Below are 27,401 nucleotides of genomic sequence, written 5' to 3'. Positions count from 1 at the left end.
CCTATTGGCCTTTCGGTAATTAAATAAGCAGCTGAACAGCCACATTGCAAAGATCAGGAAAGAAATGCTGTGCTCAAAAAGCCATGGCAGGCCAGACATAGTGGCACATGCCTATAATTTCTGCAGAGAGGTGGGAGGATTCTAAGACTGAGGGCAGCCTGGGCCACACAGTGAAACCTGCCTCAGAAGACAAACAGGTTTTGGCCAGCTGCACTAGCTATTATACAACATGATAAAATTTAATGGACAAATAACATTGTGGGACACAACCGTTAAAAGCTAAGTAGATATTCAACAGGTAGGAAGGGAAGACAATATTGTAAATTGAAAGAACAACGTGAGCAAAGGCATAGATAAGACCGTAAATTCGTTCTAGTGATGTCATAAAAACCTAGACTTTCTCTTGACATTATTTAGCTTCTCTGTCTGCTTTCTCAATTATGGCATTCATCAATAAATAATTTAAGGGCCTATTGTGTGTTAGAGACAAATACATGTAAACCATAATCTTTCTGTCATTGAGTGCCTATGTCTTATTTAATTTTGAACATCAACTTTTTTTTTCTACTTTAGTTAGGAAAATAAAGCAAACCTAAAGCAAGCCAAAGGGAATAATATTAGAGTAGAAAACAATGCAGTAGAAAATAAAGAAAACTAACAAAGCCTAAAGTTGTTAGGTTAAGGAGAAAAGATTAATAAGCCTTTTACAATAGAGGGAAAACATGTATTTCCAAGTGGATTAAAGAGAATAAAGGACTCTGTAGTCATAACTGCAGAGTCTACAAATACTCTAAGAGCAAGGCTAGATTATGAACGCTTCAACAAGCTCAGGAACTTAGAGGAAATAAAGTCCTTTAAAAGCACAAACTGGTCCAAAAAGAACTAGAAAATTTGACTAACACTATATACATCTCTCACACGTGTACACACACACACACACACACAGAGAGAGAGAGAGAGAGAGAGAGAGAGAGAGAGAAAATACAGGCCCAGATTCACTAATAGATTTTATTATAAACTTAAATGTATTAGAACTATATCCACACATAGGGCCAGAGATGGCTCTGCAGACCAAGGTGCTGCTGCCAAGCCTAATGAAGCAAGTCCATTCCAGGGCAGCAGAAAACTGACTACCACAAGTTATGTCCGCTGAGTCATGATATGTACATAAACACATAACACACACACACTAAATGTTAAAGAAAAAATATGATTCACAAACTTCTTTTATGAGATTAACACAAATTGGATACTAAAACTAGCCAATTACCAGGAAAGAAAACAGCTGAGCTGTAGTCCTCAAAACTATAGAAACAAAGTCCTCCTAGGGCAATGTTCACTAATGTAGCAGTGTGTAAAAACAATAAATACGACCAGAATGCAAGGCTGGTTTAACATTTTCATGTCAATCAGTATAACCGACCATATTAGCAGAAAAACTGCATGAGCCACCTCAATAAAAGCAGAAAAAGCATGCTAAAATTTAAAAGCAATGAGTAAACGCCTCTCAGAAAACTTGGGATAGAAAAAAACCTTCTTAACCTAGTAAAGGAGACCTACTCAAAACCTACACTTAACCTAGTAAAGGACACCTACTAAAAACCTTCTTAACCTAGTAAAGGACACCTACTAAAAACCTACACTTAACCTAGTAAAGGACACCTACTAAAAACCTACACTTAACCTAGTAAAGTCACCTACTAAAAACCTAGACTTACTGGCTATTTAGTGGAGGGATGCTGAGTACATGCCTGGTAACAGCCTCCCACACTGAGTGCTGGGATCATGGCTGGGACATTTTAATCCACATATATCATGTCTTCCCAGGGGGCAAGGCCTACTGGGCAGAGCTTTACCCCTCTGAAATGTCACCATTTTGTTGCTCCAACTTTACCACAAAAGTTGGTTCTTTGTGGGCCTATCAGTGCTGACAGTGTCCTTTAGAATTTCTTTCAACAGACTAATTTCTACCAGCTATGAGGTAGTGTCTCAAACTCCTGGATCCATTTTTAACAGCTTGTGTGCTTTTTATTTTCTTTTCTAATTACATTTTACCACTTGAAAAATAAACTCATTGATATAAAAAGAAAACAAAGAACTTCTTCTCTTAAACTGGACTGGGAACAGTAACTTCTCACTGTGAAACACACACACAGGCACACTTTCATGGTGTCTACACACTTACTCTGAAGTCTGGAGGCAAAGACGATCACAGTTTGCATCAGTGGTCAGCCCGGCTTCACCAGGTGAGCCTGGGGCTTCTCTCTCATTCTCACAGCCTTAGGTAGGATTTAGTACTCAGCTGAAACCGCCTGCCGTAGAAATCCCAAACAGACCTTCTCACCTCCAAAAGACACTCCCCTTCCCAAGTGACAAAATTTTCCTACCATTTCTTTTCCTTCTGCTGCATCTTCACAGGCTCTGCCTTCCTGCTGGATTTCTTCAGAGCTGTGGGAGCTGCCAGCTTTGTTTCAGTGACAGACACCGGAGGCTGCTCCACTGTTTTTTCTTCTTTCACGTCTTGTTCTGGATCCAAACTGACTTTAAGTTTATCTACAAATAAAATACAGCAGAGCACATATAACCACCGTGCACTGTTAACCATCACTCCAGAGCTAGGTAATGCTAGGAGCAAGGGTAAACACAGTCCCTGTCCTAAAAAAGAGCAGTTATCGAGAAAACACCTATGATCTTCATTTCTGATCACACTAACCTCTCACTACGCCACTGCCTTAGCGACAGCAAACACAAGGTTTCAAAATACCAAATTTTGGGTTTATTGTGTTTCTGTTGGGTGTGTGCGCGCCATGATACAGCTGTGAAGGTTAGAGAAGAACGCTCTCTGTTTCTCCTTCTACCATGCAGATCCCAGGGATCAAACTCAGTCCTCAGGCTTGACAGCCCCTAAATTCAACTTTCATGAAGTTATCCTCTTATTTTCAAATAAGGATAACAAGACCTGCAGGTAGTCACAATGATGTTCAAGAATACAGCTTAAAAATGGGCTGACAGCTAAATTTGAAGCAACATCTTTTCTATTTAACCTTTTAAAAAAATTATTTATTTTGCTTGTATTGGTGGGTTTTTTTGTTGTTGTTGTTTTGTCTGCATGTATGTCTGTGCACCACAAGCATATCTGGTGTGTGTGGAGCCAGAAGAGGCATTGGACCCGTGGGACTGCAGTTAAAGATGATTGTGAGCTACCATATGAGTGCTGGGAATTGAACCTAGGTCTTTAGAAGAGCAGCCATCTCTCCAAGCCCCGTAGTTTAACGCCTGGATAGTCCTATCTCACTACTACCTTCAATGATAGAACTTAGTTCAAATCCTGCTTCCCTCTGGGCAAGCCTAAAAGCCATTTTTCTCTTTAAGAACTGGGATAATATTTATAAGACTACTATCAGGCAAAAACATTAAGTGAGTTACCCAAGGTATCACTGAGAGAAAAAGTAAGTGCTGGATATGGGCCTCAGTTAGTTCAACTCCTGACCTGGGTCCCTACATTAAGCTGAGATACCACAGCACACACAAGTGGCCATGCAGAACAGAAACACATCAGCCACCCGAGAAATACAGAAATGCATAATCTAGCCTGTGTACCCAGTAATAGCTATTTATAGGCAAAATCAGAACACACAGTTAGAAAGCCATACACAGTGGAGGTTCTTCAGAAAGCCGTTTGCGTTACCTGGTCTGTAACCACCTGTCTTAGTCTTGACTGACTGTACAGGTTAGGACAACAGTTTTTCAAAGTTCTCTGAGAATGCAGACGGATCAAAACACAAAATGCAATCTATTCATATTTTTGAATGTTTATGTGGGAAACCTAACGGGTGGGCTTCACTAGTGCAATAGTGGTAACCATGGTTTCAATTTTAAATTCTCTCTTTTTTGTTGTTGTTGTTGTTTTTGTTTTGTTTTTCAAGATAGAGTTTCTCTGTAGCTTTGGAGCCTGTCCTGGAACTTTCTCTGTAGACGAGGCTGGTCCAAACTCACAGAGATCCACCTGCTTCTGCCTCCCAAGTGCTGGGATTAAAGGTGTGTACCCCCATTGCCTGGCTAAATTCTGTTGTTCTCATCTGTGCTTTTTAAACTTTCCCACTAAAATATCCCAAATTGACTAGGAAAGTGAACATTTTGCAAGTAACAGAATTTCATGCTTTTTAAGGCTAAGCAACCTTTCATTGTCTGCATCTATCTACAGACAAAGGTTTTTGTCTTCTTTTTCCATTCTATCACTAGTGTGCAATATAGCTAAGCACATACTAGGTATACAATCAACAATTTCAAAATTTGGCCGTTTTTACTGTTAACAGCTATTTGTGTATTTTACGAATTTTTAAATGATAAACGAAAAGAGTCTTCATTGGGTACTAGAGTGGCTCAGCGGTTCTATCTGCTCTTTCCACACCAGGCAACTCACAATGGCCTGGAACACCTCCTTCTGGATTCCATGGGAAACTAACGCCACAAGTTACACAGATACAACAAGATAACACAAATACAAGTTATCCAAAAAAGTTTTAATTAATTAAAATTCCTCACTGGATCTTATAAATACACAAAATACACAAAAACAAGAAAATCATTAAATTGTCAAGAAATAGTAACAGACTGAGTACAGGGTACCAGTCCCAGCCATGCAGGGGAATGACATCATGATGTGTTCACAGAAACAGGGGCCCCCGTGCATTGCTCCAGCACCACCACCAAAGCATGTTTCTGGATAACTTCCAGGTACCACATTTTTCTACTTTTCTGAGAACCTCCACAGCAAATAAAACACCATCACTCCAATCCCCCACGGCGTATCAATCTGACCGTCGTGGGAAAGCAGAATTCAGACTACTGTCCTTGGATAGACATGTGACAAAAGGTCACAGGTCTCTGTAAACCTGATGTTCCAAGAGAGAGTGCAGTAAGCATCCTGTGGTTCCTACATTCTATGTGGTATTCTGCTGCATACCCCCAAGGGATGTGTACTTGATATAAGTAGTATAAAAATACATAACTATTGGCTCTTTCCATTAAGAAAGAATTCTTACTTAAATAAAGGCCTTTCCTTCCAAAAAAAAAAAAAAGAAGAAGAAGATGCATTTAAATGGCCTGGCCATTACTGCCCATTGCCGCCCATCACTGCCTATTTTCACATTGACATTTAATTCAGTGCCATGAGTAATCTTTAAAAAATAACCTAAGAGAGGCAAAATATTTGTTTTTGTGGTCCCTGGAGACATCTGAAGTTAGGGTCACACCAAGCAAACTGGCGCCAGCGTCCGTGATATTAAGTGCAACTCTCTCACTTTATCACCATCTTCAAAAGCTTCACTACCTAAGTATTTTATTTTCTTCCTAAGGCCAGAAGTGAAAGCAGAAATAGCCTTCAGGAGCTCAAGTAAACCCAAAAGTTCCCTTCCTTTCCTCAATACATTGGTCAGCACACTATGAATATGCTAGGGAATGGGAATGCCTGATGGGCAAAACCCAGACCACTGGCCTTGACCGCAGGCACATGCTACTACAGTAACTTTCTTCCGAGAGTTCAAAGAAATTAAGAACATACTTACTCATAGCTGCTTTTCCAAAAAAGTTGCTCATCATATTTCCTTTTCCTGGTGCTTTGCCCCCAGTTGAAGATGTCTAAAAGCATAAAAAAACAAACAAACACACATACAATTTCTAATTTTGCCTAACATTCAGGCTGTTCTTGAAGTACCATGGCCTCAACCGTCTCTAACAGTATAGCATAGTAAAAGTCAGGCATGGTGGGACAAGACTGTAATTCCAGAATAACAGAGGTAGAACTTGGAGGACGATCCTCAGCTACACTGCAAGATCAAAGCCAGAATGGGCCAGGTGTAGCAGGAAAGACAAAGCATTCCAACTTGACAGTACAGACTCTAAAACATCATGGCAAAATGTGCAGATATTAACTAAGAACCTAGAGCAAAGCCGGGGCGGTGGTGGCGCACGCCTTTAATCCCAGCACTGGGGAGGCAGAGGCAGGCAGATCTCGGTGAGTTCGAACCAGCCTGATCTACAGAGCTAGTTCCAGGACAGGCTCCAAAGCCACAGAGAAACCCTGTCTTGAAAAACCAAACAAAAAGAACCTAGAGCAGAATTCCAGACCAGCTGACAAAGCCTGCTTTCTGTTCTCACAAATTACTTATGAGTACATCTGAGCTTTTCTTGAGCATATTTTGAAGCTATCTGTCCTAAGAGAATTCAATCAGAAGTGGTATGCATGGCAAACAACGGGAGAGAAGGTAAAGTATTTTTAATTCTCAGGGGGATCTGAACTCTGGGCCTCCATTTCATAACAGTATGGCTGCAGACAAATTACTTTACACATAAACAGCAAGATTCAAACAGAACTGATACGAAGCTTTACACAGAGGTCAGACTCAGTGCACAGAAGGACTCAATGTGTGCTTGTTTCTGCCTTCCCTCCTTTCTCTTTGTGAGATGGTGTCTCTATGTACCCTCCTCTTCCCGAATGCTGGGATTACAGGCACAGACCACCAAACCAAGAGAGCTTTTTTTCCTTACTGCCCTTATATTGTCAGACAACTGGACAATAAAAAAGGCTAAGGGGGGAAAGGCATGAACTAGAACATGAAGGGCAAAGCTCCAGCTAGATGTTCTCAAACGTTACACCCCTACAATTCCTCAAACCTGCAGTTTTTTGAGCAATTTTCACATACATTATTTCAATGGCTGTCCCAATGACCTTATTTAGTGTGCAAACTGGGTATCGCCATTTTATAGGAGAATCCCATCTCGGAGAGAGTATTATGGGGAAGAAAGAACTACCAGAGGAGAAAATACAGATCCCATTAGGCCAAGCACGATGGCTCATGCCCCTTCCCAGGCTGGAGAGGCAGAGGGGAGCCTAAGTTTGAGGTCAGCCTGGACCTGAGAGCAAGACCTCAAACAAATAATCACAAATGTCCAAACTGAAGTAGATCGCTCGGCACTGATCGTGGCCCTTCTATAAATAAACTTGCACAGAAATTCTGGAGGCTTTCCTGGACCCCATCCTGCTTTTAAAGGCCTAGTGTCGAGAGACTGACTTACATTTGTTACCTCTTTAGCCTCTGCTTTCGTCTCCTTGTTGGTGTCTTGGGTTTTAGTAGCAGCTTTAGAGAGGAACATTCCCATGATTCCTTTGGGCTGCTGGGACACCTGTTTGGAGGCAGGTGGGCCATGGCCATTGGTGGTCAGTTCATTGGCTTGTGTCTCACTTGCTGCCTGAAGACTTGACTGCTCAAACTTTCTGGAAGATGAGGATTCTGCAGGAGCTCTGGGGACGGCCGCTGCACACTGTATGGCACTAAACCTAAGTACAGATGTGTGGATAAGATTAATGGCACTACCAAACCTCATTTCAAAACTCTGTGCCTTCTATATATCTTTTCACATCAATATAAAACTAGAGAACTTAAAACTAGACTATCACAGAAAAAAATTTCATTTGGGTGAAGAAACATGCAGTGGGGAGAAGCAACTCTGCCCAAAATTCGCGCTCACCTAGTTAGGAAGTGAGGATAGAATCAGCTAAACACACTTGCTTTCTTGTTTGGGTTTTTGTCCTTCCTAGAACTCACTATGTAGACTAGGCTAGCCTTGAACTCACAGAGACCTGCCTGCCTTTGCTCTAGAGAGCTGAGAATAAAGGCATGCATCACTACACCAACTTCTACACTTATTTTCCTTCACCTTTACTGTCCAGCTAACAGTATACTCTCACCATTCTTGGGAAACAAGATGGTCTTTTGACCAAGTTCAAAGAGCAGTAATTATCAACCAAACTAGAACTAAAAGCTATACATTATTAACAGTGTTCTGGCAACTCTCCTAGCCAGAGTGTGCCATGCTTTAAAACATGAAATAGGGATACACCCCGTAACTCATGTTCCTTTATATCCACTTTTTCCTCCTTTCTAAAAATACCAACTCACACCAGGAGGTTCATGCTGAAGGCTCAGCAACAACATTCGGTTAACAGTCTGCATGGCACATTCCTGGTGATATTCACCTCCTCCTCTCCAGTCACTGCCAATGGCCCTGTTCACACGCCTGCAATGCCGTCGTCCATGACGTGAATGGGAACCCATTTACCCTCTCAGGGGTCAGACATAGAGCAGAGTTGCCCCAGCTTTTCCTAATAAAGAAAACATTTTACTTTCCAGTGTTTTGCTTATTGGGGGCAGGTGAAAGTTCCCTGGAGGCCCTCTTCATTCTTTGTGTTACAGGCATTCAGCGTAGGACCTGGTACACAGAAAGGATCGGGAAGGATGCCTGGCTGAAGAGGGGGCTTCTGGCTCCCCTCTCTTCTTCAGTGTATCACCTCAACTTGGACATGGAGATGGGGAAGACACAGAAACTGTATGGAGACAGAAGCTATTCAAAACTAACCAGAATAACTGCCTAAGCAATGGTCCCTGTACTGCATTTCAGAGATAACTTTAGACTAAGTGGATCCAGAGCAGCACAAATCTTCACTGAGTCATACAGTCCACTCAGAACACCTGTGGTTGATGAGAGCCGAGAACAGAGGGAAACCATTTACTTTTACTCTCTGGTCTTCCTCTCTGGCCCTGCAGCGCTTCCAGGTACAATGGAAAAGGCAATGTTTTATTTCATTGTCGGCATCTAAAGTTGGTCTTAAGACAACTCTTTATTTGGTCTGCATTCCACACCTTAGGATCAGGACCAGCAACTGGCAACCAGGAAGAGACCAAGTTTGAAGACTGCTCAACCCTGAAATCTCACCTCCCCTGCTTTCAAAACATCTCCTAAAACACAACATCTCATCTCAGGAGGCTCACAATTCTTAGGAACAAGCACAAACTTCTTTATTGGAAATAAGCTCCCCCTCCTCCTACTTCATCTCCAGATAAGATGAGATGGTTAATCTCCATCGTCAACTTGATCAGATCTAGCATTAGCTGGGAATTCGGCCTTGATTTAGATAACTGAGGTGGGAGGACCTGCCCACTGTGGGAGGCAACCGCCCCTAAAATGGATGCTGGACCAGGTAAAAGGAGAAAGTGAGCTGAAAAGACTTTCATTGATCTCTGATTTTGACTGGGACTGTGATGTGACCAGCTGCCTCAAGCTCCTGCAGTCTTGACTTCTTCACCATGAACCATGCCACTAAACTGTAAACCAGAATAAACCCTTTGTCTTTTACGTTGCTTTGGTCAACAACAGAAAGAGAAACCATGACTCGGAGTCTCACGTGGTACAGGAGCTTCACACTCCTACACAACTGAGGAGGAGGATGAACTAGTGCTCTTCTTGCCTCACCTCCTAGCCCTGGGGTCAAAGGATGCATTTCCATGCCTGGCCAAGTCTGAAATTCTGCAGAGGACATGCCCAGCAGAGTTCACTGCAGTGCCCTGGTATTTTCGTGCACGCGCAGATTTTGCTTCAAACTCAATCTGTGAGCTAGGGATTTCTTACCAGATATCCTGCATATAAGATATTTACATTATGATTCATAACAGTAGCAAAATTACAGTTATGGAGTAGCAACAAAGATCATTTTATGGTTGGGAGGATCACAACATGAGGAACTATATTAAAGGGTTGTAGCATTAGGAAGGTTGAGAACCACTGCTAACTTCTGAGTTCACTTTCACCCATTTGTCCACTTGCTGGACATTAACAGGACAGATTTTATCTGATGTCGGATATGATGAACCACAGCTTGACATGCCACAAGATTTATCATCATCATCATCATCATCATCATCATCATCATCATCATCATCATCATCATCATCATCGAGAAAGGGTTTCTCTGTGTAACCACCCTGGCTGTCCTGGAACTCGCTAAGTAGACCAGGCTGGCCTTGAACTCACAGAGATCCACCTGTCTCTACCTCTCCTAAGTGCTAGGATTAAAGGCATGCACCACCATCACCCAACCACAAGATTTTGAAATAATACAGACATTTTTAAATAAAATTAGCAAAGAATTTTTTCTTGAAATCCTTCTCTAAGACTTGTAAATTACTCTTTGACTGTATATTTATTTAATAAATATTCAAATACTTATTATAAGAGAAAACAGCCAACTCTAATGCCCATGGTTAACAGTTAACATTAGTTACTGAAAATGGCACTTTTAGAAAAGCTCTTAACTGACAGGAACCCTAATCAGATTGTGTTTAAAGAAAATACAGTTGCCAATTCTGTATCAATTTCTTCAAGGATCTGTCTCTGTCGGTTATCCCAGACCCTCGGTTATCTTCAATCACTCCTCTCCCACTCTTTCCTAACAATGCATCTTAAGTCTTTCCCTTGCTGTACAGCCTGGCTAGTCTGGTACTCACTACTAAGTGGTAAGCTCGCCTGAGTTCAGTGATCCCCCTGCCTCAGCACCAGTTCTCTCATTCTTTCTGTGGTTGGGGTTTATTTTATTCTGCAGTGCTGAATGATAAGAAAGCTTGACCACTGAGCCACATCCCCTCAATTCTAAAATCATATCTATCTATCTATCTATCTATCTATCTATCTATCTACCTACCTATCTATCTATCTATCTCTTTCAAAGTTTCAGTTTCTCCTTAGCTACTGTCCTCCTTTTCCTCGAATTCAATCACATTTTCTGGAAAAAGCTGCCCATGTGAGGTGTCTCTCTTCTTCATGTCCTCCTTACCCAGCTGGATCAGTCTGGCCCCTGCACTGACACATCAAAGGCCATTACTAGATCCAACGGGCACTTTTTATCCCTATCTAACTTGCTTCTCCTAAGCAACTGGCATCGTCCCATCAGCCCCTCTTTCTTGAAACTCTACCTTCAGCTTCTGGAACCCCAAATATTTTCATAATTTTCTACTTCACTGCTTCCTCTTAAACCCTTCTTTTTCTGTCCATTAAAATAAAAAGTTACCATTAAAGAGTACTTACTGTGTGCCAAGTGCAGCTTAAGAACTCTGCTGGGAGGCCCTGTGGTCAGAGGCTGCAGTCGACCATGGCCTAGCAGCTCTCTTAAGCAGGCAACATGAAGCCCTCCGTCCCAGGGAAGGGCTTCCTGCTCTCTCCCTGACCTTATCTGGAGACCGGCTCTAGGTATGGACCCCTAACACAGCTCTCTGCAGAAGCTTTCCCCCTGCTGCCCATGTGGTAACCAGACATTGTGCTGGGAGCTTTACAACAGGACCCCCGCCCCCCGCTTCTACAGATGACAACTAAGACTTGTGCTAGGTGCTTTATGACAGGAGCGCGCTGTTTAATACAAATTAGGTAACACCCCAGCCACTGGCCGCATCCTTTATGTCTTCCCACACTATGAAATAAAGTTGGCTTTTTCACTAGAGCTGTCTCCAAAAAAAGTTATTCCCACCGTGTCCACAGGCCATACAAAACTCTCCATCACCACTTCTGCCCCTTTGTCCCTGTGGACTGCACTCTGCATACCTTAATCCACTTAATCCCCTATTACATGTGAAGTTGGTACTATTGTGGGCTCTACTTTATCATAAGGAAGTTGAATCATGAAGAGACTAATAATTTGTGCAAGGTCATACAGCTGGTAAAAATCGTACCCCTGAATTTTATTTTCTGGCCTTCCTTCACTCTACACATTCTGTCTGCATGGCTGTATCTGCTGCCCGGGCCCAGCAGCTTCCCTATGCTCCAAACCCAAACCATTCTGTTTACCTCAAGACTTACCTATTGCAATGACTATCCTTACTTGAGATTTCCCAGTAATTCCACATGTCCAAACCCACAGCTCTTCTCAGAACACAGTCTGAGCTCTATGGAGATACTCAAGGAGAACCTGACTCCAGTCTTCTAACCATTCCCCAGCTGCCACCCCACGTTCTAGCCACAGACGGTGATGGCTGTACAATGTCGAGTCTCTCTCAGCTCCATCTTCGCTCTTACGTTCCTTCATCTGGCGGTTTCTCCTGGACTGTTAAGTCTCAGCCTAGATGGTGTCTCCTCTGGAGTGACACCTGTTTGTCCACCTCACCACACCCATCCAGAAGTTGGCAATAAACGCCAGCCTCCAGAATCTTCTCACATCATTCCTCTTACGATAGCACTGTGCTGCAACTGCTACCTCCTGTAAGCCACTGGCCTTAGGAGCAGGCACCGCGCCACATTCTCAAACACATGTAGGATGGCGACCTAATGGTCTTCAGCAGAAACAGGCCAACAAGTTCAAATTATCTTTTAAAGGTATACCTGCTTTTACATGTGAGAGCGCTTGGCTGGCACGCATGTCTGTGCACTCCATGCACACCTAGTACATAAGGAGACCAAAGGGTGTTGGATCCCCTGGAGCTGAGGACATGGATGGCAATTATAAGCCACCACGTAGGTCCTGGGAATCAAACCCAGGCCATCTCCTGATGTAGTAAGTACTATAAACCACTGAGCCACCTCTCCAGCCCCAAACTTACATTGTTATTAAATCAAGGTGGTAGATACCCAAGTACATTCTCAGAGAACCGACTTGAGCCCTCAGTATAACCTCACAAAGTAGGAATTATCGCAACTGATTTAGAGATGAAGAAGCTAAATATAGAGAGTATTAGGGAATTTGTCCAAAGTCACCGAGCTATTAAGCAGCAAAACACAACTAAAACCCATGATCATTAGTTCCTAAAGTGCACACATTATAGTCTGTCACTGTCCAGTGCCCTGAAGAACACAAAAGATTTACAAGATCTAATCTTGGCCATGGAGCTTTGGAGCCGAGTTACTTTTGGCTGGAAGGAATAGGGACATCAAATTTAGGAACAGTTTTTTAAAGGGCAACATTTGAACTAGCTCCTAAAGGATGGGTAAGATTTAGACTCGCAGAGACTGGGGCAAAGGGGTAGTGAGGGGACACAGACATTTCTGGTGGTGATGACAGGATAAATATATGAGAAACAGATTTATGGGCAGTCCACTGGGGTTTTCAATATGGGCTGTGGTTGCTATTTTTCACCTTACGATGTACTAATAAAACTAGGCATGTGTCTTACTGCAAGATAAATGGGGTTTTACTAGACTTGGCATTCACTCTTAAGAGGCAGCCACTGTGTAAACACCTCACAAAATCAATTCGTAAAGAAGCCCACAAGAACAGTAAGGAGCTTACCTGCTGCAGTTCTGCAAATTGCTTTTAAGGATGTCATAGTCGGTGTTGAACAGAGGCCCACTGTCCTTCAGCATAGCTTTCTGGATGCTGTACACATGGATGCTGGCCGTCACAGCGAGCTTGGACTTCACTGCTACAAGTCAACAGGAAAAGCAGTCTGTTAATACACAGCTTCATAGCTTGTGGGGACTTTAACAAGAAATTCTTCTGCACTAAAACCATTTGCTGTCTATGGTGGTCCAAAACCTAAAAGGCCAACAGCTGCACACACAGTGTAACGTCAAGCCTGTCTGTAAGGGGGCGATGGTGCTGGGCCCTTCCCAAGTACAGCACCTGTGAGGGTACCACTCACCAGGGACACTCAGCAAACACGGTGACGATGTTAAAGATAATGAAGTAATCTCTACCTGAGAAAACTTAAGTTATATGTTCCAATTTCAGTTTAGAGAAAGCAACTGCATAATATTATTACTAATGAGCTGAGTCTACAGAGCAAAATCAAAAGACCATCACAGGAGCAAACTGTGGGCTCTGCAAGGGAAGACACTGTGCCTAAATTATTCCCTGTCCCCAGTGCCTGGCAGAGCTCGGGACATAGTAACCATCACATATGGCACAGTTTCTTAACATTTTCTTTTTTGTCCGAGAAATTTTTATGCAACATTATATATAAGAAATAGGTACATAATTCAAGTATTTACTGATAAATCATAAAACATCTTACTTTAAAACAACCCTTTGACACATATAATTTGATTATTTATTAAAAATAAAAACAAATGATTATTTATTAAAAATAAAAAACAAATTTAACATAATAATGGAACATGTGTGCGTGTTTATTTTTATATAAAAAATGAAATCTTGGCTGAATATTTGATACTGCAGAATGCAGAACACATCAGTTTTTTTTAGCTAATCAATATTTTGCTTTTACAATCAGCAGTGCTGACAATGCCACAACTTTGCAGCAACACACAGTACAAAATAGAGGAAGTATATTTAGACCATTTCAAGCTTCTGGAAACCCTGTTCTAATCCAAGCTGAAATTCACTGAATGGTTTAAAAACTAAATAAATAAAACAAGTAGCAACTGAAATAACCATTTTTAGAACCAAATAATCTATCATAAATATAATCTCCAAGCATATCAATTTGATACACTAAGGAACAATTATGGGAAAATATTAATTATTTGTTTTCCGTAATTAAAGCATTATTTCTGTAAGAGCACAGAAGCTTGCGTATACAGCAAAAAGACTGCAGCCGAGAACATCCAGCACAGCCCATGACATACACAGCCTCAAGTCTGGGCCAAGGTGGTTCAGACCGTGCTCACTGGTGTTGCAGGGTAGGATGTCACACAATGCAGAGAACACTCACTGTGTTCAGAACTAAGGCTACAGTGAAGTTCCTCGATGCAGCATGGGTGAGCACTGCCACAAAACCCTCAGCACGTTGGATTTTGAATTAAGTTTTGGTTGTCAGGAGCTCTAATCTTTTTACAAGCTCTAAATTCGGTTATTCAACTCCACATGGGGTCACGACCCACAGTTTAAGAAACCATGTCATCTAGAATTCACGGCAACTTTGTATGTCTCTCATGAGTCTTGAAATCCTGTCATAGATTACTTTATAAATATCAGCTGACTAGCCGTAAAAACGGGAAGTTAGGCAGGTGTAAGATTTTAACTTTCAGAAACCATTAATAAAAGGAATGAAAATACAGCACTTTGTTAAATAGCCAAATACACTTTATGCAGACTGCACCCAATCAATGTCATAACCAGAAAAGCAGAAAGTCTACTTAGCTACTAAACTCTTACCTTCCAATTTATCTTCTCTCACTACTGCAACCTTGTGGCACTGCAAGGAATAACACTTCATCAGTGGTGAAGTTAGAGCTTGGGATTTCAGTTTCTTTGACAGTAACTCAGTTATGCTTAGCTATAAAATTTGAAAAACACTGGGTACCCTGAAATATACTACAGTATAGAGCAGTCTGACTTATTTTTAATTTGCATATTTTACATATTCTCAAAAGAGATAAAGGAAAATGAGAGGCCAGCCTCAATATTTTTATGAAACAAAAATACATCTCAAATCACTGTAAGAACAATTTTTGGTGAATGATTTAATGGCAAATATTGTCTAATCTATGGAACTAGATAACAATTAGATTTGTGTCACTCCATGGGTCAGCATAAGTTCTAGAGACTACCCTGAGATTAACTCAACATCCAGGAATAACTGAAATAACCTTCAAAGAAAAGAAAGCCTTTTTTCCTTTTCCTCATTGCAACTTTTTCATAATAAACAATTTTTTATTGAATTCTCAAGAGTACCCCCTGTTTTTCCTGTCACAGACACTAGCTGTTTTTAGAAATCAAGAATATTAACTATCAAGTACAGCATCTGCAATTAACCTAAAACAGAAGGCTGAAAAGAAAAAGGCTTTTTAAATGAAAGCAAAAACTTTAAACAAAGTACAAATGATGAAGAAAAAAACTAAACTAAAATTTGTATCACAAAGGACATTATGGCTTCAAAACATAAAGACAAAAACGAAGAGAGGAAAACGAAGAGCTTTTAAAGAAACAGGAAGTAGGAGAGAGACAGGAAGTGTGAGCAAAAAGTTCACAGCCAAAAGCAGCAATGGCCCTGACCCCTGACTTTAGGAGTTACACTAACTGGTGTTGAGGATGAGAGCAGAACTATCTGCTCAGCCCGTTAGCCCTCTGCCCAGCAACACCGTCTATAGCAGTCACGATGGCCAAGAGCTCAACAAGGGCTGACACACAACAACACAGCCCGTGTGCCCACAAGAGGAACATTTCTATCACTAGATGATCAGGGTCTGCAGTTAGAGAGCTGGGGGCAAAATGGGCTGTAAACCTAAGAAAAGGGTAATATAAACCTAGCTGTTTCTATTAAAAGCATATACAAGAACTACAACAAAAGCAGAAGGGAAAGGCAAACCCAATCTAAAAGTCACCTACATGGGACACGAGGGAACCAACAAACCGAAAACAAAAAGGAAGAAAATGAGTTTAAACAGAACTTTAATTGGTGAATTGCCACAATGAGGCATTAGATGATTTAAGCAGGATCTATCCTAGAAAAAAACTCAAACGATTTTCAGTAATTGTTAGTAATATTTGTTTATCTCCTCTAAATCTAGTATTTGACTAAAGCAACATACATTTATGTTAATGTTAGGAACCACCAAAATTCATAATATAGAAGAGCAATAAGAAGATCAAGCAAGCATTTTTGGCTTGATTGGTTTTTGACAGAAACTCACATTATGCTCAGGCCGGCCTCACATTTAGTAACCCTGCTGCCTTAGCTCCCAAGTGTTTCAGGTTATAGGAGTGAGGCCCCATGTTTGGCATCACGGTAAATTTGTTTGTTTTAGCACTGAGGGTAAAACCTTGAACATTCTTGGCATGCCCTTTACCACCGAGCTATCTCCACAAAACTTCAAAACAAGCCTTTCAAAAACGTAATCATAAATCTGAATTTTAAAAATTCGTGTATTTTTATGTTTTCTCTTTTAAAAAAAAAAAATGAAGCAGGGCAATAGCTTAGTTGGTAAAATGCTTGTCGTGCAAGCATGAGGATCTGAGTTCAGTTCCCAGTATCCATGTAAAAAGATGGGCACAGTAGGACCACTTATAATTCTAGTGCTGGGGAGACCAGGGCAGGAAGGGAGGATCCTGGAGGCCATTGGCCAGCCAGCTAGCCTAGTCAAGTCAGCAAGCTTTCAGGTCCCAGTGAGAGACCTGTCTCAAAAAAACAGAGCGGACAGTTCCTCAAGAATAATACCCAAGATTACTGTCTGGCCTTCACAGTTATGCACACACACGCATGCATACCTACACATATATGTATGCATGCACACATACACGTATCTGTACATACCTGCATGATCAATATATACAAACTAGACGTTCCTCAAAATGCCACATTCTGCATATTGCACACTCCTCATGGCTTATGAGAAAAAGCATTAGGAACCAACCACTAAAACACTGAAGACTTGCACTTCAGCCTTAGGGCAGTAGTCATTTCACACCTAAGGAAATAATCTAGACAGGCAGGCAGTTCAGTATGGTCAAGTGCTCCTACGCTTGGGGCTACTGAAAATGCACAGGCCAACAGAGGACACGGCACCTTGTTGGTGCAATGGGCACTTGCCGAGGTGAAGATCCCAGCAAGTCCAGCATCAGAAAACTCAAGCCTGACAGACAGAAGATGCAGATTTTTGCTACATTTTAGAATTTTATTTTATGCTTTTGAGAGATGTCTTATCCGGGTTGGCATCAAAGCCTTGACTCTTCTGCATTAACCTTACAAATGCTAGAATTATAAGCATGTACGACTACACTCAGCTTCAACAAATGTTCTTCAAAGAGGTCAGGTGTGGTGTTTACACCTTTCCAGCACTAGGCAGAAGCGGGTGGATCTCTATGAATATGGAGGTCAGTCTAGTCTACTAGCCAGGCTGCACAAGTGAGACCTGTCCTTCATAGAAAGACTCCAACTTAAAACTTGACTGTTTTGTAACTTCTGGTAAATTAATAAATTTGGTGATTTAAAAAAGTCATTCTCAACCAAAAACCATGACAAAAAAGCTAATGAGAACTTGTAATGAATGGACAGAACAATCTAACAGGGCCTAATTAGCATAATAAGAACCCACTAACCAGCAGTTCTCAACCTGTGGATTGCAACCCCTTTGGGGGTCACGTATCAGATACCCTGTATATCAGACATTTATATTGTGATTCATAACAGTAGCAAAATTACAGTTAGAAAGTAGCAATGAAATAATTTAGTAGTTGGGGGATCACCACAACATGAGGAACTGTACTAAAGGGTCACAGCATTAGGAGGGTTGAGAACCACTGCCTTAAACACTTGAGAGTTTCAAAAAGCATGTGCCCACCCCTGAGGAGGATATGAAGTCAGAAAGAGTTCAGCAGACCTGAGACTGCTTTGTGGTTGAGATGAAAAAGCAGCAGTACCCAAATGTTGGTGGACTAGGACAGAAGACGCTACACACACCAGCACAGACTGCCAGCTCACGCCTCTGGACTGCACCAGCAGCTAGCCTTCAGACCTATTCCCCACTAGTGGGCCACTCTGTGTGACCTATCAAAATGAGTGCTCAAATTAAAAATAAAGTCAACTAGTTTTTCTTTTTTCCTTTTTTAACACCTGAGTTTGTGGCTTGAAATTTAAAAAGGATGAAAATTAAAAAACCAGTGTCCTTATACATATTCAAGAGGAAAAAGAGGTTCAAAGAACACTACTCTCTAACGTCTCGTTTCCTAGGTAACTAGCCAATAATGACAGTCACTTCATCACAGCCAAGATATCACCTAAACTTTCCTGAGTGTCAGATTAAGTTTACAATTTCTAAATATGCTGGGTGGTGGTGGAGCACGCCTTTAACCCCAGCACTCATGAGGCAAAGGCAGATGGATTTCCAAGTACGAGGCCAGCCTGGTCTACAGAGTGAGTTCCAGGACAGTCAGAGCTATACATAGAGATCCCGTCTCATAAATAAATAAATAAATAAGTAAGTAAAAGAAAAATCAAAATACTCTCTTCAAGAGATACTTATAACTTCCACACCACTCAATCTTGGTTCTTCCTTCTGTTATTTCTAATACTGTTTATACCTCATACACACGTAGGCTTGTTACAAGAGAACTTACAGAATGTCCGTTCTGTATAAGGCTGCCAGACACCAAGTAGGTAACATGCAGCTGAGCTCCCGAATTTTCCTTCCGTTTCCTTTCAACATATTCATAGAGCATCCTGTTCCAAACAAGACAGAAATGATTCATTAATATGCATCTTCGCCTCATCAACTCTTAACTCATGACTTAAGTCATATATTTTTTACTTACTGAACAGGCAGACTTGTGAAAAACAACGGGTGGACTTTAGATGGAGCATGGGACTAGAGCCAACTTGTTTGAACTGGCTCAGTGACCAGGAAGTAACTGAGATAAATCTAGAAATATGCCAAGAGGGACAGAACCCACAGCCAAACAGTGGCAGTGATTAAGTAGCAGATACACAGGGAGTCACTATCTAGCTATGAGATCCAGAATAAAGTTTTCTAGCCTTCATATCCTGAGGCATAAAAGAGAAGTGCCATTACTACATGAGTAATTCTTATCATCTGAATCCATACACTGTACAAACTCTGTTCTCAAAAAAGCTGCGAGTCAGGGGGCTGGAGAGATGGCTCAGAGGTTAAGAGCACTGACTGCTCTTCCAGAGGTCCTGAGTTCAATTCCCAGCAACCACATGGTGGCTTACAGCCATCTATAATGAGACCTGGCGCCCTTTTCTGGCTTGCAGGCACATGTGGAAGGAATGATATACACATAATATAATAAATAAATAAACATTTAAAAAAAAGCTGCGAGTCTGTATGTGCTTTTGGGGACAGAGAAGATCTGGGGTTCTTAGTAATCCTAAGAGATACCATGTTGAACATGATGGCAAATATATGTCCACCTCTGACACTGCTGAATTACTTAGACTCAGATGTTTCTTGACTGTAGAATGTAGCAAGAGCTTACACCAGCCAGTATCTAAGTGTTCATTAACATGACACAGACACTGCCCATCAAAATCCCAGCAAAATTCTTCAGAGACCTCGAAAGAACAGTACTCAACTTCATATGGAAAAGCAAAAAACCCAGGATAGCCAAAAGAATCCTGTACAAAAAAGAACTTCTGGAGGCATCACAATCCCTGACTTCAAACTCTACTACAGAGCTACAGTACTGAAAACAGCCTAGTATTGGCATAAGAACAGACAGGAGGGGGGCTGGAGAGATGGCTCAGCGGTTAAGAGCATTGCCTGCTCTTCCAAAGGTCCTGAGTTCAATTCCCAGCAACCACATAGTGGCTCACAGCCATCTGTAATGGGGTCTGGTGCAGTCTTCTGGCCTGCAGGCATACACACAGACAAAATATTGTATACATAATAAATAAATAAATATTAAAAAAAAAAAAGGACAGGAGGACCAATGAAACCAAATAGAAGACCCGGATATCAATCCACACATCTTCGAACACCTGATCTTTGATAAAGAAACAAAAAATATCAAATGGAAAAAAGAAAGTATATTTAACAAATGGTGCTCGCATAACTGAATATCAACATGTAGAAGAATAAAAATAGACCCATATCTATAAACATGCACAAAACTCAAGTCCAATGGATCAAAGACCTCAACATAAAGCCATAGAAGAACTGAACCTCATAGAAGAGAAAGTGGGAAGTACACTTGAACGCACTGGCACAGGAGACCTCTTCCTAATTATAACTCCAGTAGCATAGACACTGAGAGAAACAATAAATAAATGGGACCTCCTGAAACTGAAAAGCTTCTGTAAAGCAAAGGACACGGTCAACAAGACAAAACAACAGCCTACAGAATGGAAAAAGATCTTCACTAACCCCACATCAGAGGGAGGTCTGATCTCCAAAACATACAAAGAACTCAAGAAACTGGTCATCAAAAGAACAAATAATTCAATAAAAAAAAAAAAAATGAAGTACAGACCTAAACAGAAAACTCTCAACAGAGGAATCTAAAATGGCTGAAAGACACTTAAGGAAATGCTCAACATCCTTAGTCATCAGAGAAATTCAAATCAAAACAACTCTGAGATTCCATCTTACATCTGTAAGAATGACCAAGATCAAAAACACCGATGACAACTTATGCTGGAGAGGTTGTGGGGTAAAGGGAACACTTCTGCATTGCTGGTAGGAATACAAGCTGGTACAGCCCTTTTGGATGTCAGTGTGGCTGGTGATTTCTCAGAAAATTAGGAAACAACCTTCCTCAAGACCCAGCAATACCACTTTTGGGTATATAGCCAAAGGATGCTCAATCGTGCCACAAGGACATGTGCTCAACTATGTTCATAGCAGCATTGTTTATCATAGCCAGAACCTGGAAACAACCTAAATGCCCCTCGACGGAAAAATGGATAAGGAAAATGTGGTGCATTTACCCAATGGAGTACTACACAGCAGAAAAAAATAACAACAGCTTGAATTTTGCAGGAAAATGGATGGAACTAGAAAACATCATTTTGAGTGAGGTAACCCAATACCTCACTCACATGTACTCACTCAAAAGTGGTTTTTTAAACATAAAGCAAAGAAAACCAGCCCACAAATCACAATCCCAGAGAACTTAGACAACAATGAGGATCCGAAGAGACTTACATAGATCTAATCTACATGGGAAGTAGAAAAAGACAAGATCTCCTGAGTAAATTGGAAGCATGGGGACCTTGCGGGAGGGTTAAAGGAGAGGGGAGGGGAGAGGTAGGGAGGGGAGCAGAGAAAAATGTAGAGCTCAATAAAAATTTTAAAAAAAGGGACAAGACACACATTAAATGCAGAAATGCTTAGAGAAAAATCTTTACTCACTTTTATCCCAAACACCTAAAAACCCTAAAAGCTGGCTCTCCACAATACCTAGTCTAATGATAAGGTGATGCACATCATTTGTCTTTAAGAAATATTTAGCGAATTAGAGAACAAAAGGAAATATTTAGCGAGCTTCTACAACACGCCACACTTTAGTCAACAACAGCCAGAGGCTCAGAAGTTCTGAGAGCTTTGAACCCTGGGGTGTGAGTGGGGGGGGGGGGGAGGCAGGTGGAGCTCTGTGAGTTTAAGACCAGCCTGAGCGGAGTGAACTCCAGGTCACCAGGAGCGGCATGGTAAGATGTGGTCTGGAGAGGGGGTCACAGAAACCCTCAACCTCAAGGTTGACGGCTCTCTTCCTGCACCTGCCCCAGGTGATTCCCAGTTCCTGTGCCTGCCTTTCCTTACTGTTGATGCTGTCTTCAGCTATCTTCTTCCTCTATTTTAGTATGACCAGCCGCCCCTTAGCCTGCACCTATGGTTTCCTGAGACATGGAATATGGTTGGTCTCCCCACAGTATTCTCCATGATCTATTTTATACAAGTCCATGGCTTCATTTTTCCCTGATGACATCACCATTTGTTCAAACCGCCTTAGCCAGAAATCTGGGAATCATTACCCTTTACTTCTCCTTATGCAATGGGTGCCAAGTCTCATTAGCTCTCCCTCCCAACTAATTCTTGACTCTACTCGCTCCGAACCTCGACTAGACTTTCTCAATCCAAGTGTCAACTGAACTCTCTTCTCACCATCATTACCTGTGAGGCTGTCATAGTAAATTTTAAAATGCAAGTTAAAAAAAAAAAAGATTAAAAAAAATCACAACTTTACTGAGCGGCCACTTGTGTTCTAAGCAGTGAACAAAGGGTCAAAGCTCAACCCCTTAGGACTGTTCACCTCTTTCCCTGAGTCAGAGATCTGTTTACCTGTTTCAATCCTAGGGAGGCAGAAGAAATCAGATCTCTTTGAGTTCAAGGCCAGTGTGGCTCACACAGAGAATTCCAGGCCAGCCAGGGCTGTAAAGGTCTAATTCCTCATCAAGACAAAAGCTGAGGACTACCTCCTACTTCATGCCTTCCCTAACACAGCCCGTCTAACAGAGCACCTCTGCCAAGTGTGACACCTAAGCTACACTCAACCTGTTTATGTGGCTGCCTTTCCCACTACACCATCAGTTCTGAAGGCTGTCCCGTCTTCTGCCAGTTTCGTGGCTTCTTCCACCTGTTCTCTCAAGTCTCCCCCACTGCAGTGACTATGTCAGAAGGGGCGGTGGACTTGACTGTTATGTTAATTAGAACCATGCAGTACAAGACCAGACAGGCAAGTACCATGCCCCAGAGCTCTGGAGTGCTTCAGCCATGCAGTCTTTTCTCCACAGCTCTTCATCTTGTCTATGGCAGCAGTCAGTGCCCTCTGCATAGGTTTCCCAGTTTTTTTATTAGTTTTTTCTCACTTGTTTTTTGTTTTGTTTTCTTTTAAATCTATTTCCCTTTCTACTGAGAAATTCACAATAAGCCCTTAAAAAAGCAATTTACACATACTTTAATGTTTGTCTCATTTAAGAAAGCCAAGCACTCTATTTCTAACAACATGTGAAATAATTTTTTAATAATGATTTATTTGTATTGTTATGTACATTGTACTGCAAGTATGTCTGTGTGAGGACGTCAGGTCCCCTGGAACTGGAGTTACAGGCAGTTATGAGCTGTCATGAGGGTGCTGAGAATTGAACCCAGGTCCTCTTGAAGAGCTGTCAGTGCTCCCAACCTCCGAGCAATCTCTCCAGACCCTGTGAATGATCTTTTTTTTTTTTTTCTTTCCAAGACAGGGTTTCTCTGTGTAGCTTTGGAGATTGTCCTGGAACTCGCTCTGTAGACCAGGCTGGACTTGAACTCAGAGATCCACCTGCCTCTGCCTCCCGAGTGCTGGGATTAAAGATGTGCACCACCATGATCTTAAAAATGAGTGACACAACATGACTTCCTGAAGAATATATTTCCTACACATATGATCAATTACAACTTCCCCTTATCAGTTCTAATCATAATTTCCCCCAGAACTAAGTCAATTTTAGTCCTCTATAACATTTTCACAATCTGAAATTATCTTGTTTAATTCAATGAGAAAGAATATTGTCTGTCAGACACAAAGACTAAGATAATACTTTTAAAAAGTAAGAACTGAAAACAACACTTTTCTGTTGTTTCTTTTTGTTTTTTGAGGCAGGGTTTCTCTTTGTTGCCCTGGCTGTCCTGGAACTTGCTCTGTAGACCAGGCTGTCCTTTAACTCAGAGATCCACCTGCCTTTGCCTCCTGAGTGCTGGGATAAAAGGCGTGCGCCACCATACTTTTTTGTTTTACACTTTCTTGTATTTTTGATTGTGTGCCTAGCCTCTAACGGCTGAGTCATCTCTCCAGTCTAAACATGGCTGAAACAGCATCTCCTAGCCTACCTGCTGTTCTACATTTTCTTATTGAGAGGTGGAGCCCAGCACTGAATCAGGAAGGACAACTGAGGCACTGCTGGCATGTGATGCAAATCAGAACGGGGAGTGGCTTCTGTTGTGTTACAGCCCAGAGGGGCTGTGCAAGAAATCTGACTGCTTAAAGACACCATGCTGCAAGGAAGCCTAGCCATACAGGCAGATCATCAGAACACAGCGACGGTTCAGCTGACAAACAGCATTAACTGTCAGACATACAAAAAGATGAATGAAGGGCTGGAGAGATGGCTCAGCGGTTAAGAGCACTGCCTGCTCTTCCAAAGGTCCTGAGTTCAATTCCCAGCAAATACATGGTGGCTAACAACCATCTGTAATGAGGTCTGGTGCCCTCTTCTGGCCTGCAGGCATACAAGCAGACAGAATACTGTATAAATAATAAATAAATAAATATATTTAAAAAAAAAAGAATGAAGATGACCAGGCTTCAGTCACTGACACTGCCCAAATAAGGCCCCAGAAACCACAGAGCTAATACAGACTATTCCCACTGTGCCCTGTCCAAATTTCAGAATCTATTTGTGTGAGAAAATGGCTATTTTTGCCACTAAACTTTGGGCCAGTTTGTTACACATTCATATAATCAGAACAGTGACAAACTTCATCAACAATCAAATTAGCTGTGGTTCAAACACCATCAAGAATGTGCACAGACAACCTGCAGAAGTCAATACATCTCTAGTGTTTTCTCGTTTTCAGTACTCTGTTACAACCTTGGAGCTAGGAAACTAGTATATCATATAATGGAATTATTATTTGGCCATAAAAATAAATTAGGCACCACAAAGCCTGGAAAACCTTTGAGAACATATTAAAAGAAATCAGACAAGTATACTATGATTTATATACACTATGTATATTATATATGTAATATATATACATATATATATCACACACAGACATAAAAATATTTTATAGACAGAAAGAATGGTTGTCTAGGAAAGGTGAGTTGATACAGAGGTTTAAAAAACACTGACTGAGCAGGGCGGTGGTGGTGCACACCTTTAATCACAGCACTTGGGAAGCAGAGGCAGGCGGATCGCTGAGTTTAAGGCTAGCCTGGTCTACAAAATGAGTTCCAGGACACAGAGAAACCCTGTCTCAAAAAGCAAAAACAAAACAAAACAAAAACCAGTAATCATTAACAGTTAACGATTCATTTTGGACTGGTGAAAATACTCTAAAATTGCTTGTGGTTGCAACAGAAGGAAAAAGTACCACATGGCATTTTAATTTGCATTCAGCTTATCACTAGTGATGCAAAGTATGTCAGGGCTGTTTCCAATTTGTTTGCTTTTTAATGCTCATGAGTGAGTCATGTATATCTGTGCAATGCACGCAAGCAGTGCTCTTGGAGGCCAGAGATGTGGGATCCCCTGGAACTGGAGTTACAGATGGTTGTGATTTGCTATGTGGATGCTGGGAGTTACTGCATCCGGGTCTCTGGAAGAGCAGTCAGTGCTCTTAACTGATGAACCACCTCTCTAACCCCTCTGGTTATATTTTGAATGGTTCAAAACTTTTCATCATGCTTCTGCTGGGTTGCTTATGTTTTACTAAGTGGGATGATGTCTGAATTGGTATTAAATGTCTTTCCTGCTTTGAACAGGTAAAAAACAAACAAAAACTGATGGTGGTGAGAGCTGTACAACTCTGTGAAAACACTAAAAAACATTAAATTGTATACATTCAATGGTAGTTCAAATATATTTTATAGAACTAACAGCAGTGTGACAGTATTACAGATTAGAGAAAAAAATGTTACACATGAAATCCTAATTGAAACCAGAAGGTAAAAACTAGAAAGGAACATTCCAGGAACCTAGGCTGAGAATGAGTTTAGCATACCTGCTGAAAAGCATGTGTACTGAGACTACAGGAAGGGAGGTATGGAGCATGAGATGAAGTCGGTACACAGGCAGCAGCCAGACGGTTGCTAAGGCTAGAATTTGTCAAGCGCATCTTGGAGTCTATTAGGTGAGTATAGCAGCAGTTGCTTCACTGCCTAGTCAGACCCTTACCATTGAACAGAATATGGCACGGCACTCAACGCCTTTAATCCAGGCGGAGGCAGATCTCTGAGTTCAAAGTCCTGGCCAACCAGAGCTACACAGCAAGGCCCTGTTTATAGCAGACAATAAATAAAGCTCTTATATGTGTCCATTCCCAAAGTTATTGCAGCTCTTAGGTTTGGGTCAAAGCTGACCTTAGGCAGTATTGGTAAAAACAGGTCTAAACCTGGCTCCGAACTAACACTTTCAGGTCTTGAAAGTGTAACCATCACAGCTAAAATCAGTCTCCTACACCCATAGAATGTTAGATCAAATAAAGCCCAACTGACCTGCTCTAGAGTGCAGGGCTTTCTAAGACATGCACCATGTCAGCATGGCTCAAAAAAACTCCAACCACTGACGGAACAAATAAAAATCAGACCACCCAGGAGCAGGACAAACTAAACAGGCATTTAACCCATGTATGATTTCTCAAATGGTTAACCCATCCTTCCTCTTGGGATTTAGACAGCATTCTGTTCCTCTGTAGATCAAAACATTGTAACATTGATTTCAAAGTTGCCATTTTTATTTTGGCCTCAAGTCAGACCTGTTTTAACAACAACAACAACAAAGATGCTGCAGAAGGCAAGAAGGGCAGTGCTCTGGCTATCCTAAGCACTCTTTTTACTTTCACTTAAATAATCTAGTATCGGGCTGGAGAGATGGCTCAGCGGTTAAGAGCATTGCCTGCTCTTCCAAAGGTCCTGAGTTCAATTCCCAGCAACCACATGGTGGCTGACAACCATCTGTAATGAGGTCTGGTGCCCTCTTCTGGCCTGCACACAGACAGAATATTGTATGCATAATAAATAAATAAATATTTTTTAAAAAATAATCTAGTATCTTTCTAAACTACATTTAATTAGTGTGTGTGCGTACACACATGCAACAGCTCGTGGGTGGAGCTCAGAAGATCACCTGTTCTCTCTGCTGTCTAATCCTCAGATTTGAACTTGGCCATCGCGCTCAACAGCAAGCACCTTTGCCCACGTGTGCCAGCTCGTTGGCTCTAGTTCTCACGCCCTATACTATCAGACAGCTGATGTCAAACACGTGTTGGCTCTAGTTCTCACACCCTATACTATCAGACAGCTGATGTCAAACACGTGTTGGCTCTAGTTCTCACGCCCTATACTATCAGATAGCTGATGTCAAACACGTGTTGGCCTCTGTCATAGCTTCAGTTGTCAACTCAGCACACTCAGAAACAGGTGACCCAAACTGAGGACCTGCGGGCATGTCTGGGGGGCGTCTGAT

The 27,401-nt window shown here is 41.6% G+C and overlaps 1 protein-coding gene across 2 annotated transcripts in view; it reads right to left on the bottom strand.

Moving 5' to 3' along the window:
• LOC121453539 (DNA polymerase delta subunit 3) overlaps positions 1 to 27,401 on the bottom strand; it is a 37,814-nt gene that overhangs the window by 8,384 nt on the left and 2,029 nt on the right. Inside the window, exons 3-8 of one of the 2 annotated variants that reach the window (XM_041660407.1) lie at positions 18,836 to 18,938; positions 14,936 to 14,975; positions 13,109 to 13,241; positions 7,078 to 7,339; positions 5,568 to 5,640; positions 2,388 to 2,553 (exon numbers count right to left, since the gene is read on the bottom strand). In XM_041660407.1, the coding sequence (XP_041516341.1) occupies positions 2,388 to 2,553; positions 5,568 to 5,640; positions 7,078 to 7,339; positions 13,109 to 13,241; positions 14,936 to 14,975; positions 18,836 to 18,938 (777 nt within the window). The remainder of the gene's footprint in view (positions 1 to 2,387; positions 2,554 to 5,567; positions 5,641 to 7,077; positions 7,340 to 13,108; positions 13,242 to 14,935; positions 14,976 to 18,835; positions 18,939 to 27,401) is intronic. The other variant, XM_041660414.1, reaches the window with a different exon arrangement.

The sequence above is a fragment of the Microtus oregoni genome, unplaced genomic scaffold (genome assembly GCF_018167655.1).
Source record: "Microtus oregoni isolate MIOR12 unplaced genomic scaffold, Mior012 000000F_ref0000247, whole genome shotgun sequence".
NCBI lineage: Eukaryota > Metazoa > Chordata > Mammalia > Rodentia > Cricetidae > Microtus > Microtus oregoni.
This window is presented reverse-complemented; position numbering and strand designations above follow the sequence as displayed.